This window comes from Scyliorhinus torazame, chromosome 2 (genome assembly GCF_047496885.1).
Source record: "Scyliorhinus torazame isolate Kashiwa2021f chromosome 2, sScyTor2.1, whole genome shotgun sequence".
Lineage (NCBI taxonomy): Eukaryota > Metazoa > Chordata > Chondrichthyes > Carcharhiniformes > Scyliorhinidae > Scyliorhinus > Scyliorhinus torazame.
The window spans coordinates 48,465,006-48,479,221 of record NC_092708.1 but is presented as its reverse complement, the minus strand read 5'-3'; the positions used below and the strand labels follow the sequence as shown (position 1 = coordinate 48,479,221).

Below are 14,216 nucleotides of genomic sequence, written 5' to 3'. Positions count from 1 at the left end.
AGAATCCCTGCTGTGCCGATTCGGCCGCCTGGAATTGGGAGTACCGGCTGGTCGCGTTTTCATGGAGGACGCAGGTTTCGATGGTGGTGGCTGGGGTGAGGCTCTTTATTTTGAGGAGCTGCTGGCATAGGGTGCCCGAGGTGACCCCAAAAACTATCTGGTCCCGAATCATGGAATCGGAGGTGGCCTCATAGCCGCAGGAATGCGCAAGGATACAGAGGTGTGTCAAAAAAGATTGAAAAGGCTCATCCTTACCCTGCAGGCGCTGCTGGAAAAGGTACCTCTCCAAGCTCTCATTCACTTTGACGCTGAAGTGTTGCTCAAGTTTTAGAACGACCGTCTTGTACTTCGTCTTGTCCTCGCCTTCCGCGAATGCCAGGGAGTTGTAGATGTCGATGGCGTGTTGCCCTGCCGTGGAGAGCAGGAGGGCGATCTTCCTGGTGTCCGATGCATTCTCCCTGTCTGTGGCTTCTAGGAAGAGCTGGAAGCGCTGTTTAAACAGTTTCCAGTTGACGCCGAGATTTCCAGCGACTTGGAGCGGCTGCGGCGGGCTGATGATGTCCATGGCGCAGGATGGCGGTTCTCTGAAGATGTGCAGGTAGGTCTCACAGTTGCTGGGGAGTTTCCAGGCCTGGTATCATGTTGTGTTGGGTCTTCCGATATACAAACGAACCAACACGGTTGTAGATGGTACAACTCTGTTTTATTATTCTGTATAATAACAACTGTTAACTTCTGGCTGTGGTTCGTACTTCACCAGTTAACCTGTGGACCCAGCCCTAGCACTATCTTAGAGAGGCACTCAACACATGGTGTATGTATGTCTGTGTGGCACGCTGTGAGCTCTGTGCTCTGAGCTATCTCCTGGTGGAATGAGCGGGAACTATGGTGTTCCCTGTTTTATAGTGCGTGTGCTCTCACTGGTGATTGGCTGTGATGTTGCGTGTGTGTTGATTGGTCCGTCGACCTGTCCATCAGTGTGTATGTATGATTGCCCCATGATATGTTAATATGGATATCATGACAACCCCCAAGTCATATCATACTTCATATAAAGTTGTGCAAATGAATGGCTTGACAAGCTTGCAAATGACTGGAACAAAGGCCTTTCTCCTGTCTTCATTCCTCTGTTCCCCTCTACTCTGAAGAAAAATGTTAGATTTCGGAATTTAGCATGAAAGACGACACATTGGAGACATTAAAAGTATCCATTTAATTCCACGAGATCAAACTGTGCCAGCAGCCAATTAGCAATTTAAAAAACGTTAATACATTGCAGTTTTAACTCCAGTCGTCTTACATGTTCCCCTTGTCATGATATTCAGGTAAACATCATAGCACATACATACATACTGATGGACAGATCAACGGAACAATCAACACACACAACACGACAGCCAATCGCAGGCAAGAGCATACACAGTCCAAAACAGGGAACACGACACTTCCTGGGCACTCGGGCAGGAGACGGCTCAGGGCACAGAGCTCATTGCCAGCCATTCAGACATCCACCATGTGCTGAGTGCCACTACAAGATAGAATTAGGAATAGGTCCACAGAATCAAGGGTCATGATCGAACCTCAGTAAACAGTTTACCAGTGTAAATAGATGTTTGAAATAAAACTGCGTTGTACCATTCGCAACCGTGTTGGTTCGTCTGTGTAGCAGAGTACCCAACACTTCACCCCCTATTACAGAAGGAGAACATTTTGCAGGGTTATGGGGAAAGTGTAGGGGAGTGAGATTAATTGCTTCTCTCTTTCAAAGAGCCATTTACAGACATAATAGGCCAGGTCATTCTATATTGTATCATTCTGTGAATCTCTGAATATATTTTCTTTGTTTACAGAAAACGCATGTTCCATATCGCGACAGTAAAATGACCCGAATTCTACAGGATTCACTTGGTGGGAATTGCCGCACTACCATCATTATATGCTGTTCACCTTCCAATTTTAATGACGCTGAATCAAAAACCACCCTTATGTTTGGCCAGAGGTAGGAGTCTCATCCAAGCTATTCCCACTAGTGTGACAACTAATTGAGTATGACACTGGGGTCATACATGGAGTATGTCTTTACTGAACTGTTAGCAACTTTGTTAAAGATAGTTTTACCAGCTCGTTTGTGAATTGAAATGTTCATTTAAAAAGATTCAGTATTCTGGATCGAAATTCCACTTGACTTGAGGGTTTTTGAGCCATGAGATAATTAGATAAGCCTTTGGTCACATAGCTTTGTTAAGGAAGTAAATGGACAGATTTTTGCTGTGAATATTGACGGTGCAATGTTTCTAGTCAATCTCAAAGGCCTTATCAGCAAAGTTCATCAAATCTTGAGGGTATTTGGGCATAAATTAAGGGAAATCATTCTGACTTCACGTAAATCAGTGCATGGTCTTTTTTAAAAAAAACATTGTCTGCAATTTACCGTCATCCTAACTTCAAAAGCAACAATGCATTAGAGAGGATTTAGAGAACAGTCAATACTTGGCGCTGTTAGACATCAAGAGGAGCCGAGCATATTTTCAGTGTGTAAATTAGATTGAGGAAGCATGACCCAAGCAAAGGACAGCCAAATGCACCTGGTAAAGATAATTGCATTCGACAAATCTAATAGTTTTTCTTTAATAAGAGGCCGATTGGATGGATAAAGGGAATGCAAATAACATTTGGTGGCCATAGCCTCACATAATATGTCCCGCTGCTGCTTGATTCCTTGCTAGAGGGAATTTCAATGCCAATCAGTAAACATAAATTTGCTAACTCTGCACTCCATCCTTCAGCAATCTTGTCTGTGCTGGCTTCCCACATGCAGTCCACACTGATTATTAAGAGTATTGATTTTTCCAACTTGGCTGGAGAATTACGCAACTGTTAAACCACAAATTTTAACAGGTCCATTCAAATTTGTAAGACCTTGGGGAGGTTTCTCTGCTGCCTGCTACCGATAGCGGAGTTCCCGACGCGGTGGAGAATCTCGTGTCGGAGATGAAAGATGATCGGCGCCGATGCTCCGGTCCCTCGCTGGCGGCGGTATCAAGGTTTGCACCTCACGCCAGTGGGTGCAAGCAAATGGGTCATTTAAACCCGTTTGCCATGTGGGTGATGACTGGTGCAAGTATTTGCCAGCGTGCCCTGACACAGTGGACCGCACGGTGGGCCACGGGGTAAGTATTGAAGGTAGGTTACAACAAAGTCCATTGAAGTGCTCCCTGCACCCTCCACAATGCAAATTATGCCCACACCACCCCCAGCCTCCACATTAGACCCGTCCCAGACTCCTCCATAAGACCTCCCCTCAGGCACCCCATCAGACCCCCATCATAGAATCCCCCATATCAGTGACCCCCATATCAGTGACCTCCCATATCAGTGACCGCCCATATCAGATTACCACCATTTCAGAGACCCCCTCCTTCAGAGAACCCTCCTTAACAGAGGACTTCCCATATCAGAGAATCCCCCCATATCAGAGAATTCTTCCCATAACTGCGACCCCCCTCATCAGCCACTCCTGCCTGGAAGCTAAAGAGCATCTTTTTCACTCACTTGCTCCTTATATCTGCTGCTTCAGACAGAAGTGTGGAAAGCAGCAGCTGTTAGAAAGGCAAAACACATCACAAAGCTTTAAACCCCCTCAGTTAGTATGATCTGCAAGGTGTCTATTCATTTTGAAAGATAAATAGCTTCAAGTAGCCTGCAATTACAAGGTAATAGCTTCCAGCCAGACAGATATCTGGATTGTTTATTTTCATTTCCTTCACGCTTGAATACATCCCAGGAACCCTGTTATGAACATAACCACAATGTTTATAAACATCTAGCTATGATTGACAGCTCCTGACCATATCAAAAGCAGTTAAATGCTTTCTGCTGAGAAAAAGATGAAGTAAAAGCACGTAACTCCTCTACCATGTGCAATGTTCTTGAGCTCTAATAGCGTTGGGACGTCTTTGAGGTGCTCATGAAACTGTCAAAAACTGTTTGGAAGAATGAGAGGGGATCTGATTGAGGTATATAAAATACCAAGAAAGATTGATAAAGTAAATGTAGATGAAATGTTCCCCCTTGTGGGCAATCTAGAATGAGAGGTCACAGGTGTAGGTTGAGAGGCAGTAGATTTAAAACTGAAATGAGGAGTAACAGCATCTCGCAGAGGGTGGTGAATTTGTGGAACTCACTGCCTCATAGTGGGTGGAGTTTGAATCATTAAATGGTTTCAAGAAGGAGATAGATATATTTCTGATGCAAAACAGGTTAAAGGGATATGGCGAATGGACAGGGAGGTGGATTTGAGACCAGGAAGAGATCAAACATGACCTGATTGAATGAGCAGGCTCAAAGGGCTGAATTGTCTACTTCTTCTCCTAATTACTATGTTCCTAAACAAACAGTCATTCAAAAACCACTCTCTTTGGTGGTCATAAAGGTGTTACGATAAACATACTTAATGGCTTTGGAGTTCAGCCAGGCATTCATAATCAGATATATTGTAGAGTTGTATAAACAAATCTTCCAGGGCTGATGTGATTCCCATAGAGACTGAACATTTAAAAAGAAAATTGAGATTCCTGTAAATAGCTGATAAGAATGACACATGATTTCATGTTTTTAGGTTTTTACTGTAATAAATGACCAAGGCTACTATTAATCAAGCATTATTTTTCTTATAATAGCCCTTCAGTCCAAAGGATATTGTACTGAATGGTTTAAACTATAATTTTCTTATAATTTAAAGTACAGAAAAGAATATTATACCTATCATATATCACACAGCCCAATTGTTAATCACTGGGGGTGTAAAATGGCCACTCTCAAAGTAGAGCCCGCAAGGGTGGGAGTGATACATGTGGACTCGCGACTGGTTCACTTTCCAATGCTAATCAATATAGTTGGTGGCACGAATGGGGGAAGGACAATCATCTCCATTTCCACCCACCAGCGTCAGGATGGGAAAATCTGTTCCTTGACTGATCATTCAATGCCATATCAACAATAATTTTAAGGTTTAAAAAAGCTCCCATCCAAGTAGGATTTGAGGTTATAGTAGCATGAACAGACCTAGATACTCAATAGTGTTTTGTGCACTATTTGGTGAAAGGGTAACAGACGCGGTCAATTTATAGAGCATTGCCTGTAAGAATTGTAGATAGCGGGGATAGTGTAGATGTAAGATGGTAAAAATCTGCAATTTTTCTACATGATCTTTGTAATCAAGTAATGATTATGTGGATCATTTGCTCAGGTGATCTGATCTGGTAGAAGAAGTCTGTGCTGAGGCAGCTGGGACATGCCTTGTGACTGGGGCATCCTACGGCCTTTCCTTGGCCATTGCGTCACTGGTTGTTTCCTTGGGAGGGTGGGTGAACTTCATCTTCCAAAATGCAGGTTGATCATGGTTAGTTGAAAGGTTAGGAAGTATTGGATAGTTCATCAGGAAAGACTGCCATGTCTGTTTACAGTGAGATTACTATACATGTACACTGATGGAACTAAAATTACGATTCCTTTGACTTCTTCCCCAAGACGTGCAATGTATAATTCCTTGTCAGGGTGAACTTCAATTTAAGAAGAAATTAGTTTCCTTAGCCAATTGATCTGTTTTCATTGAAACAAGATGGTTAATAACTATTACCAATGCAGTGAATATCTCTTTATAAATAACTGCTTCAAATAGAGCTAAGACCATCAAGAATACTGCATCTGTCAACCTGGAGTTGACGGCAGAGGAATGGAAGAAGAAATACGAGAAGGAAAAAGAGAAAAATAAGTCCTTGAAGAATGCTCTTCAACATCTGGAGATGGAACTAAACAGATGGCGAAATGGTAAACTCATTAAAGTTGGATTTTATCTGACACTATTATCTGACACTATTAATGGATGAGAATTGGTGTTTAGTTATCTTGCTTTATATCGCAGGGTGAATTCCACAAAAAGTGAACAATTGTGCGCATGATTGGTTCAAAATAATGGGAGTCATTTTAATTTTTCCATTAATGACACATATTGTCAAATAATCCAGTGAAATCAACACTGAATTTTGATTCATTTGGTGACTCTTGTATGGGATCTGCTATTTTAAGGGTTGCCTTCTGGCTCTAGGCAATCCCATATTATAAATATGCCTTTAAATCCCCCAGTATAATCCAAAACTCAAAGTTATTTTGTTTGTACTGCAATACAACATGCATTGCAAGGTTCCTTCAACAGCACCTCTGAAGTAAAAAAACTCACCACTATTCTTAGAATTCCACCTATACCAAAAAGGGTCAATAAGACATTCTAAATGGTGAACAGGGATTCTCACTCCCTGACTCCTATGCAGACTTAGGTGGGTGCTATTCGGGTCAATCTATATTTTCAAGTTATCTCCCGCTATAACCCATATCTTCATAGAAGATTTCATCTACTTACCAGTACCAGTACCACTACCAGAGTAGTGAGGCCGTAGAATGCCCTACCTGCTACAGTAGTGAACTCGCCAACATTGAGGGCATTTAAAAGTTTATTGGATAAACATATGGATGATAATGGCATAGTGTAGGTTAGATGGCTTTTGTTTCGGTGCAACATTGTGGGCCGAAGGGCCTGTACTGCGCTGTATTGTTCTATGTTCTATGTTCTATGTACCAGTTAGTAGCCTGGGTCCTGCGTTGCTAAGTAAGTAAAGTAGACTTTGTAATAACCACTGTTTCGGGTTAAAACTTTAGGTTATTTTATTATTATATTTTTCTTTTAAAAGATAAAATCACTGTCTTGACAGAAAAGTAAAAATATCTTGCTTCTGGATTCTCCTGGTTGGTTAAAAAGAACTTTAGGTCTACCTTGACAATCCCTCTTCGTTATCTTTTGGTTTTCTCCTGATGGATTCACTGTTCTGCTCGGTTTCTGTGCTCTGTTCTTCCCATGACCGAGGGTAGCTATGAGAACTGACTCTGCTGGCTGCTATTGATTTAGGATTTATATTTCCCTTCTAGCAGTTATTATGTTTATATGACATTATCGTAAAGTAACTTTGTTTTGCTCTTGATTGTTCAATGTACCTTTGATCATAATTACTTCTAATACGACTACGTATTCATGTTGAGCATGAATTTAGTTCATCGAACTCTGATTACATTTTTTCCTTTGTAATGTTCAAAAGTGCTTTGATCCAAGAGGGGTGTTACATCCTGGTTTCTGTCACTTCTAAAATTGCTTCATTACCAAATAGTGCCCTTAGCTTGTCAGAACTCTGACTCCGATTTGGGGTTAACTTGTGCTCTCGTGGACACGTCGTCTCCTGCTTCCCAAATTCACCTGGTGTCCGCAAGATTTCACACCTAAACATTTGTCACCCAATTTAACTGAAGATCCCGACAATTCTTTAATAACTGCTTACTAAAAGAATTAACTTCAAAGAAGGTGCAAAATATTGTTTCCCTTCATGTAACTAAAAGGTCAATCTGCTTTAACTTGAAAGACATGCATCAGTTTTACAGCTTGAGCTGTTACAAGCTGTTTTCTTAACGCCTGTTTGATAAAAGCTATCTGCATTTCAAAACCTTCTTTTGCAGCTGCTGTTAACCCTTCGTGGGATTTTTCCCTACATTTTCTCATGTACCCTCAGGTCAGGTTTTGCCAGACTTCCATGTTTCAAATTACATATTTTCCCATTTTTGCGTTACACCTCCCAAACCTGTGGCCTCTTAGCACCTAGAAGGACAAGGGCAGACGATGCATGGGAACACCTTCACCTGCAAGTTCCCGTCCAAGTCACTCATCATACTGCCTTGGAATCATATCGCTGTTCTTTCACTGTCGCTGGATCAAAATCCTGGAACTCCCTCCCTAACAGCACTGTGGGTGCAGCCATTCAAAAAGATGACTCACCACCATCAATGGTTGGGCAGACAGGAATGTGGAGTTAAGGCCCCAATTAGATCAGCCATGATCTTATTTAATGGAGGAGCAGGTGACAAATGGCCTAGTCCTGCTCCTAATTCTTATGTTATTACGGCACCTTTCCAGGGGCAAATAGGGGTGCGGAATAAATGCCAGTCTTGCCAGTGACACTCATATTCCTTGAACAGGCTAGGGGCTGGTTTAGCACACTGGGCTAAATCACTGGCTTTTAAAGCAGACCAAGGCAGGCCAGCAGCACGGTTCGATTCCCGTACCAGCCTCCCTGAACAGGCGCCAGAATGTGGTGACTAAGGGATTTTCACAGTAACTTCATTGAAGCCGACTCGTGACAATAAGCGATTTTCATTTTCATTTTCAGGTAAAATAATTCTTGGCATCTGAATACTTACATGGAAGTAAGTCTGATGTGCTTTTGTGAAGGAGCGTATAGATACATTTCAACACTAAAATGTCCACAGTCATCCATATATTGGTGACACAGCTCCCTAATGCAGCCTGCTTATATTAAAATCCATTGTTCGCATGGATCCAACACAGTTCAAATCCTTAATGAGAAATGGCCTTGGATTCTTAAGATCTTTTATACTTGTGCAATACATTTTGAGAAACAGAACTACGGATTGAATGAACGCTGCAGTGAAGCGTTTTTGAGCAGTTAATTAAGGTTAGCATTATTTGAAGCTGATGATTTTTTTCTCAACGATGAGCCATATTTTGTTCTATATTTCCACTGTCAAGAATTTGAATAATCAAAGTCCGCCTTGCTGCAGGTTTGTTCAAGCATCTTTTGCATGACCCCATTGTTGAATTTAGATTTTTATTGATGAGGTCTTGCCAAACTATTACCAAAGTAACTATAATTAAATTATTGTTCACGTTTGTCTCACTTCAGCTTATGTGCAAAAGAAATGCCACCCCATGGTCTATGTGAATTGCAACAAAATTAAAAAACATTTACGCAAGCAATTCAAATTCCATAGCGGTGTGTCCCCCTCCTAGTAATTAATTTTCAAGACGTAATTATAGAAATTAGTTGTCTACTGGGAAATAATAATGAATTCTTTGGCTGTGTAATGAAATTATATTCTTATTGGATGAATGGATATGTATTGCGAACTGGCGATTAATCAAAGTCCAATCTTTTAAAATAAATTTAGAGTACCTAATTCATTTGTTCCAATTAAGGGGCAATTTAGCGTGGCCAATCCACCTACCCTGCACATCTTTGGTTGTGGGGGCGAAACCCATGCAAACACGGGAGAATGTGCAAACGCCACACGGACAGTGGCCCAGAGCAGGGATCGAACCTGAGACCTTGGCGCCGCGAGGCAGCAGTGCTAACCACTGTGCCACTGTGCTGCCCCAATCAAAGTCCAATCTAACTTGTGTGAAATATATGTGGCTGGATTCACGATTTGGGAAAATATGTTCTCCCGCTGGAGCTGAATCACATCTGGTTTGCGCTACACAAGGAGCGGCGTCCTGAAAGGATTCACTCTCCCTTGCCTTGCAAATTTATGCATGGGGAAATCACAAGGGATTCCGTCGCGAATCACGCTATCGGCCCACCATTTTGAGCGGGTGGCCCCATAGCGACAGGTAACTCTTCCACCCTGCAAAGCAAATCCAACCCCTCCCCCATTGCCAAGTAGGGGCATCCTTTCACTCCCCCCTCCACGGAAAGTTCTGGACCATGCCCCCCCATACTAGCACGCACTGATAAGGGTGAGCCGAGCCCCCCTCCCACCCGCACCGATCTCCCATCAGAGATTCTGTACCAGATCCCCCCACCCCATTCCCCTTAAAGAGAAACCCACCAGAGACCCCCACCAGATTCCCCCTCCAGAGACACCCACCAGAGACCCCCACCAGATACTCCCATCAGAATCCCCAACCAGAGACAGCATGAGAGACCTCCCCAGAGGCCCCCCATATCAGAGACCCCCCTCCACTAGAGGCCCCCACATAAAAGACATCCCCAATATCAGAGAATCCCCCCAAAAGGATGGTCTGCGATAAGGTGGAAGACAAAGTGAATGACAGGCCCAAAGGGAATGATGGATGGGCATGAAAAGAAACAAATAAACAAAAGTGTGCCGAGAGCAGGTGTAGCGCTACCCGAAAGCAAAAATAAATTAAAAACCTAAACATGCAAAGAAAAGGGAACAGGGTCCTCGACTGTGTCTACCACATTGACTGCAATTCTGAGGTCACCCCTTACCCTTCCCCCAGAACCATGATAGGGTTTTCCTTGCCCACAACCTCCACCCAATAAACATTTTTCCTACTCAATAATGATCATATTTAATTACCTTGGAAGTGGAATATTTTTAGAAATGGGCAATAAACAATAACGGCGGCAAGTGTCGCTGTGGCAGTGGTCAGCACACCTGCCTCACAGCGTCAGGGACCCTGGTTCAATTCTAACCTTGGATGACTGTGTGGAGTTTGTACGTTCTCCCCGTGTCTGGTGGTTTCCTTCGGGTGCTCTGGTTTCCTCCCACGGTCCAAAGATGTGCAGGTTAGGTGGATTCATCATGCTAAATTGTCCCTTAGTGTCCAAAAGGTTAGGTGGGGTTATGGGGTTACAGGGATAAGGCGGGGGAGTGGTCCTAGGTCAGGTGCTCTTTCAGACGGTCGATATGGACTCGATGAGCCAAATGGTCTTCTTCTGCACTGTAGGGATTCTATAATTTTATGATTCTAACAGTTTACAGTTATATAGCACCTTTAATATAATTAAAACAAGGCACTTTACAAAAAAGCACTGGGAAACATAAGGAGGTATGAAGGTAGATGGACAGAAACCTGGTCGAATGTTTGTAGAGTTTAAAGAGGAAAGTGAGAGGTGGGGAGTTCAGGGAGGAAATTTGAGGGCTTAGTATCTTGGTAGTTTAAAGCATGGCTATCATAGGAGGAATGATTAAAATTAGAGATACTCAGGAGGCCAGAATTTGAAGAGCGCAGGTATCTTGGAAAGTCGTGGGCTTACATAAGAACATAAGAACTAGGAGCAGGAGTAGGCCATCTGGCCCCTCGAGCCTGCTCCACCATTCAATGAGATCATGGCTGCTCTTTTGTGGACTCAGCTCTACTTTCCCGCCGTTCACCATAACCCTTTATTCCTTTATTCTTCAAAAAACTATCCATCTTTATCTTCAGTGCCTCCAGCGCCAGTACATCCTTTCTCAGGTAAGGAGGCCAAAACTGAACACAATACTCGAGGTGTGGCCTCACTAACACCCTATACAGTTGCAGCATAGCCTCCCTAGTCTTAAACTCCATCCCTCTAGCAATGAAGGACAAAATTCCATTCACTTTCTTAATCACCTGTTGCACCTGTAAACCAACTTTTTGCGACTCATGCACTAGGATAAACAGTCCCTCTGCGCAGCAGCATGTCCCTCTTCACAGCAGCATGTTTTAATATTTTATCATTTAGATAATAATCCCTTTTATTGTTATTCCTACCAAAATGGATAACCTCACATTTGTCAACATTGTATTCTATCTGCCAGACTCTAGCCCATTCACTTAAACTATCCAAATTCCTCTGCAGACTTCCGATATCCTCTGCACTTTTTGCTTTACCACTCATCTTATTGCCATCTGCAAACTTGGACACATTGCACTTGGTCCCCAACTCCAAATCATCTATGTAAATTGTGAACAATTTACTGATCCCTGAGGGGCACTACTAGTTACTGATTGCCAACCAGAGAAACACCCATTAATCCCCATTCTTTGCTTTCTATTAATTAACCAATCCTCTATCCATGCTACCACTTTACCCTTAACACCATGCATCATTATCTTATGCAGCAACCTTTGTGTGGCACCTTGTCAAAACCTTTCTGGAAATCCAGATATACCACATCCATTGGCTCCCCGTTGTCTACCGCACTAGTAATGTCCTCAAGAAATTCCACTAAATTAGTTAGGCACGACTTGCCCTTTATGAACCCATGCTGCGTCTGTCCAATGGGACAATTTCCATCCAGATGCCTTGCTATTTCTTCCTTGATGATAGATTCCAGCATATTCACGACTAACAAAGTTAAGCTAACTGGCCGATAATTACCCGCTTTCTGCCTACCTCCTTTTTTAAACGGTGGTGTCACGTTTGCTAATTTCCAATCCACCTGAACCACCCCAGAATCTAGTGAATTTTTTTTTGCAATTAAAAAAAAATAAATTTAGAGTACCCAATTCATTTTTTTTTCCAATTAAGGGGCAATTTAGTGTGGCCAATCTACCTACCCTGCACATCTTTGGGTTGTGGGGGTGAAACCCACGCAAACACAGGGAGAATGTGCAAACTCCACACGGACAGTGACCCAGAGCCAGGATCGAACCTGGGACCTCGGCGCCGTGAGGCAGCACAGCTAACCACTGCGCCACAGTGCTGCCCTGAATCTAGTGAATTTTGGTAAATTATCATGAGTGCATTTGCAATTTCCCTATCCATCTCTTTTAGTACCCTGGGATGCATTCCATCAGGGCCAGGAGACTTGTCTACCTTTAGCGCCATTAGCTTGCCCATCACTAGCTCCTTAGTGATAACAATCGTCTCAAGGTCCTCACCTGTCATAGCCTCATTTCCATCAGTCACCGGCATGTATTTGTGTCTTCCCCTGTATTTGTGTCTTCCCCTGTGAAGACCGACCCAAAAAACTTGTTCAGTTCCTCAGCCATTTCTTCATCTCCCATTATTAAATCTCCCTTCTCATCCTCTAAAGGACCAATATTTACCTTAGCAACTCTTTTTTGTTTTATATATTTGTAGAAACTTTTACTCCCTGTTTTTATATTCTGAGCAAGCTTACTCTCATAATCTATCTTATTTTTCTTTATAGCTTTTTTAGTAGCTTTCTGTTGCCCCATAAAGATTTCCCAATCCTCTAGTCTCCCACTGATCTTTGCCACTTTGCTGCTTTTTCCTTCAATTTGATGCTCTCCCTTATTTCCTTAGATATCCACGGTCAATTTTCCCTCTTTCTACCGTCCTTCCTTTTTGTTGGTATAAACCTTTGCTGAGTACTATGAAAAATTGCTTGGAAGGTTCTCCATTGTTCCTCAACTGTTTCAGCTTAAAGTCTTTGCTCCCAGTCTACCTTAGCCAGCTCTTCTGTCATCCCATTGTAATCTCCTTTGTTTAAGCACAAAACACTAGTGTTTGATTTTACCTTCACACCCTCCATCTGCATTTTAAATTCCACCATATTGTGATCGCTCCTTCCGAGAGGACCCCTAACTATGAGGTCATTAATCAATCCTATCTCATTACACAGGACGAGATCAAGGATCGCTTTTTCCCTCGTAGGTTCCATTACATACTGTTCTAGGAAACTATCACGGATACATTCTATAAACTCCTACTCAAGGCTGCCTTGACCGACCTGGTTAAACCAATCAACATGTAGATTAAATATCCCATGATAACTGCTGTGCCATTTCTACATACATCAGTTATTTATTTGTTTATTGCCCTTCCCACCGTAATGTTACTATTTGGTGACCTATAGACTACTCCTATCAGTGACTTTTTCGCCTTCCTATTCCTGATTTCCACCCAATTGGATTCAACCTTATCCTCCATAGCACCGATGTCATCCCTCACTACTGCCCGGATGTCATCCTTAAATAACAGAGCTACATCACCTCCCTTACCATCCACTCTGTCCTTCCGAATAGTTTGATACCCTTGGATATTTAACTCCCAGTCGTGACCATCCTTTAACCATGTTTCAGTAATGGCCACTAAATCATAGTCATTCACGATGATTTCCATCTGCCATGTGCCTGCTCATTTCACCAATCTGCCCATGCCCTCCTGAAGTGTGTTACGAACTGTGATGTTCTTTGTCTTGCTACATTTGGGAGGGTTGGCGTAGTGTTCATAAACACCACAAAATAGCTTTAAATTGAACAGAGCTATAAATTTATTAACATTACTTATTTGGATTCGACACTTATTCCTATATAATACACAGTTGATAATAAACATATAATCTACACTCATCTACTACTAATCTCTACACTATAACATTAACTATGATCTGCTCTAACTCACTATGTTTCCTTCAGTCTGTTCTCTAGCCTTTTCCTCAACCTCTCACTCCTCAGGCCTTATATGTCTTATATACTTGTACATATAGCGCCCTTTAGTGGCTGAGTTAAACATTTCATTAACCCTTGCCATTCTTACATTTCTGATAATGTCACAGAACCTCCGCACTATTTGCTGCATTTGCACTTTGTGTCATCTGCAAACTTTGGAAGAATGGACTGTGTTGCCAGACGTCCA

The 14,216-nt window shown here is 42.5% G+C and overlaps 1 protein-coding gene across 1 annotated transcript in view; it reads left to right on the top strand.

Annotated features, from left to right (window-relative positions):
• The window catches only part of kif5c (kinesin family member 5C), a 359,768-nt gene that overhangs the window by 182,695 nt on the left and 162,857 nt on the right, over window positions 1-14,216 (top strand). Inside the window, exons 10-11 of the mRNA XM_072471286.1 lie at window positions 1,851-1,999; window positions 5,681-5,829. Of these exons, the coding sequence (XP_072327387.1) occupies window positions 1,851-1,999; window positions 5,681-5,829 (298 nt within the window). The remainder of the gene's footprint in view (window positions 1-1,850; window positions 2,000-5,680; window positions 5,830-14,216) is intronic.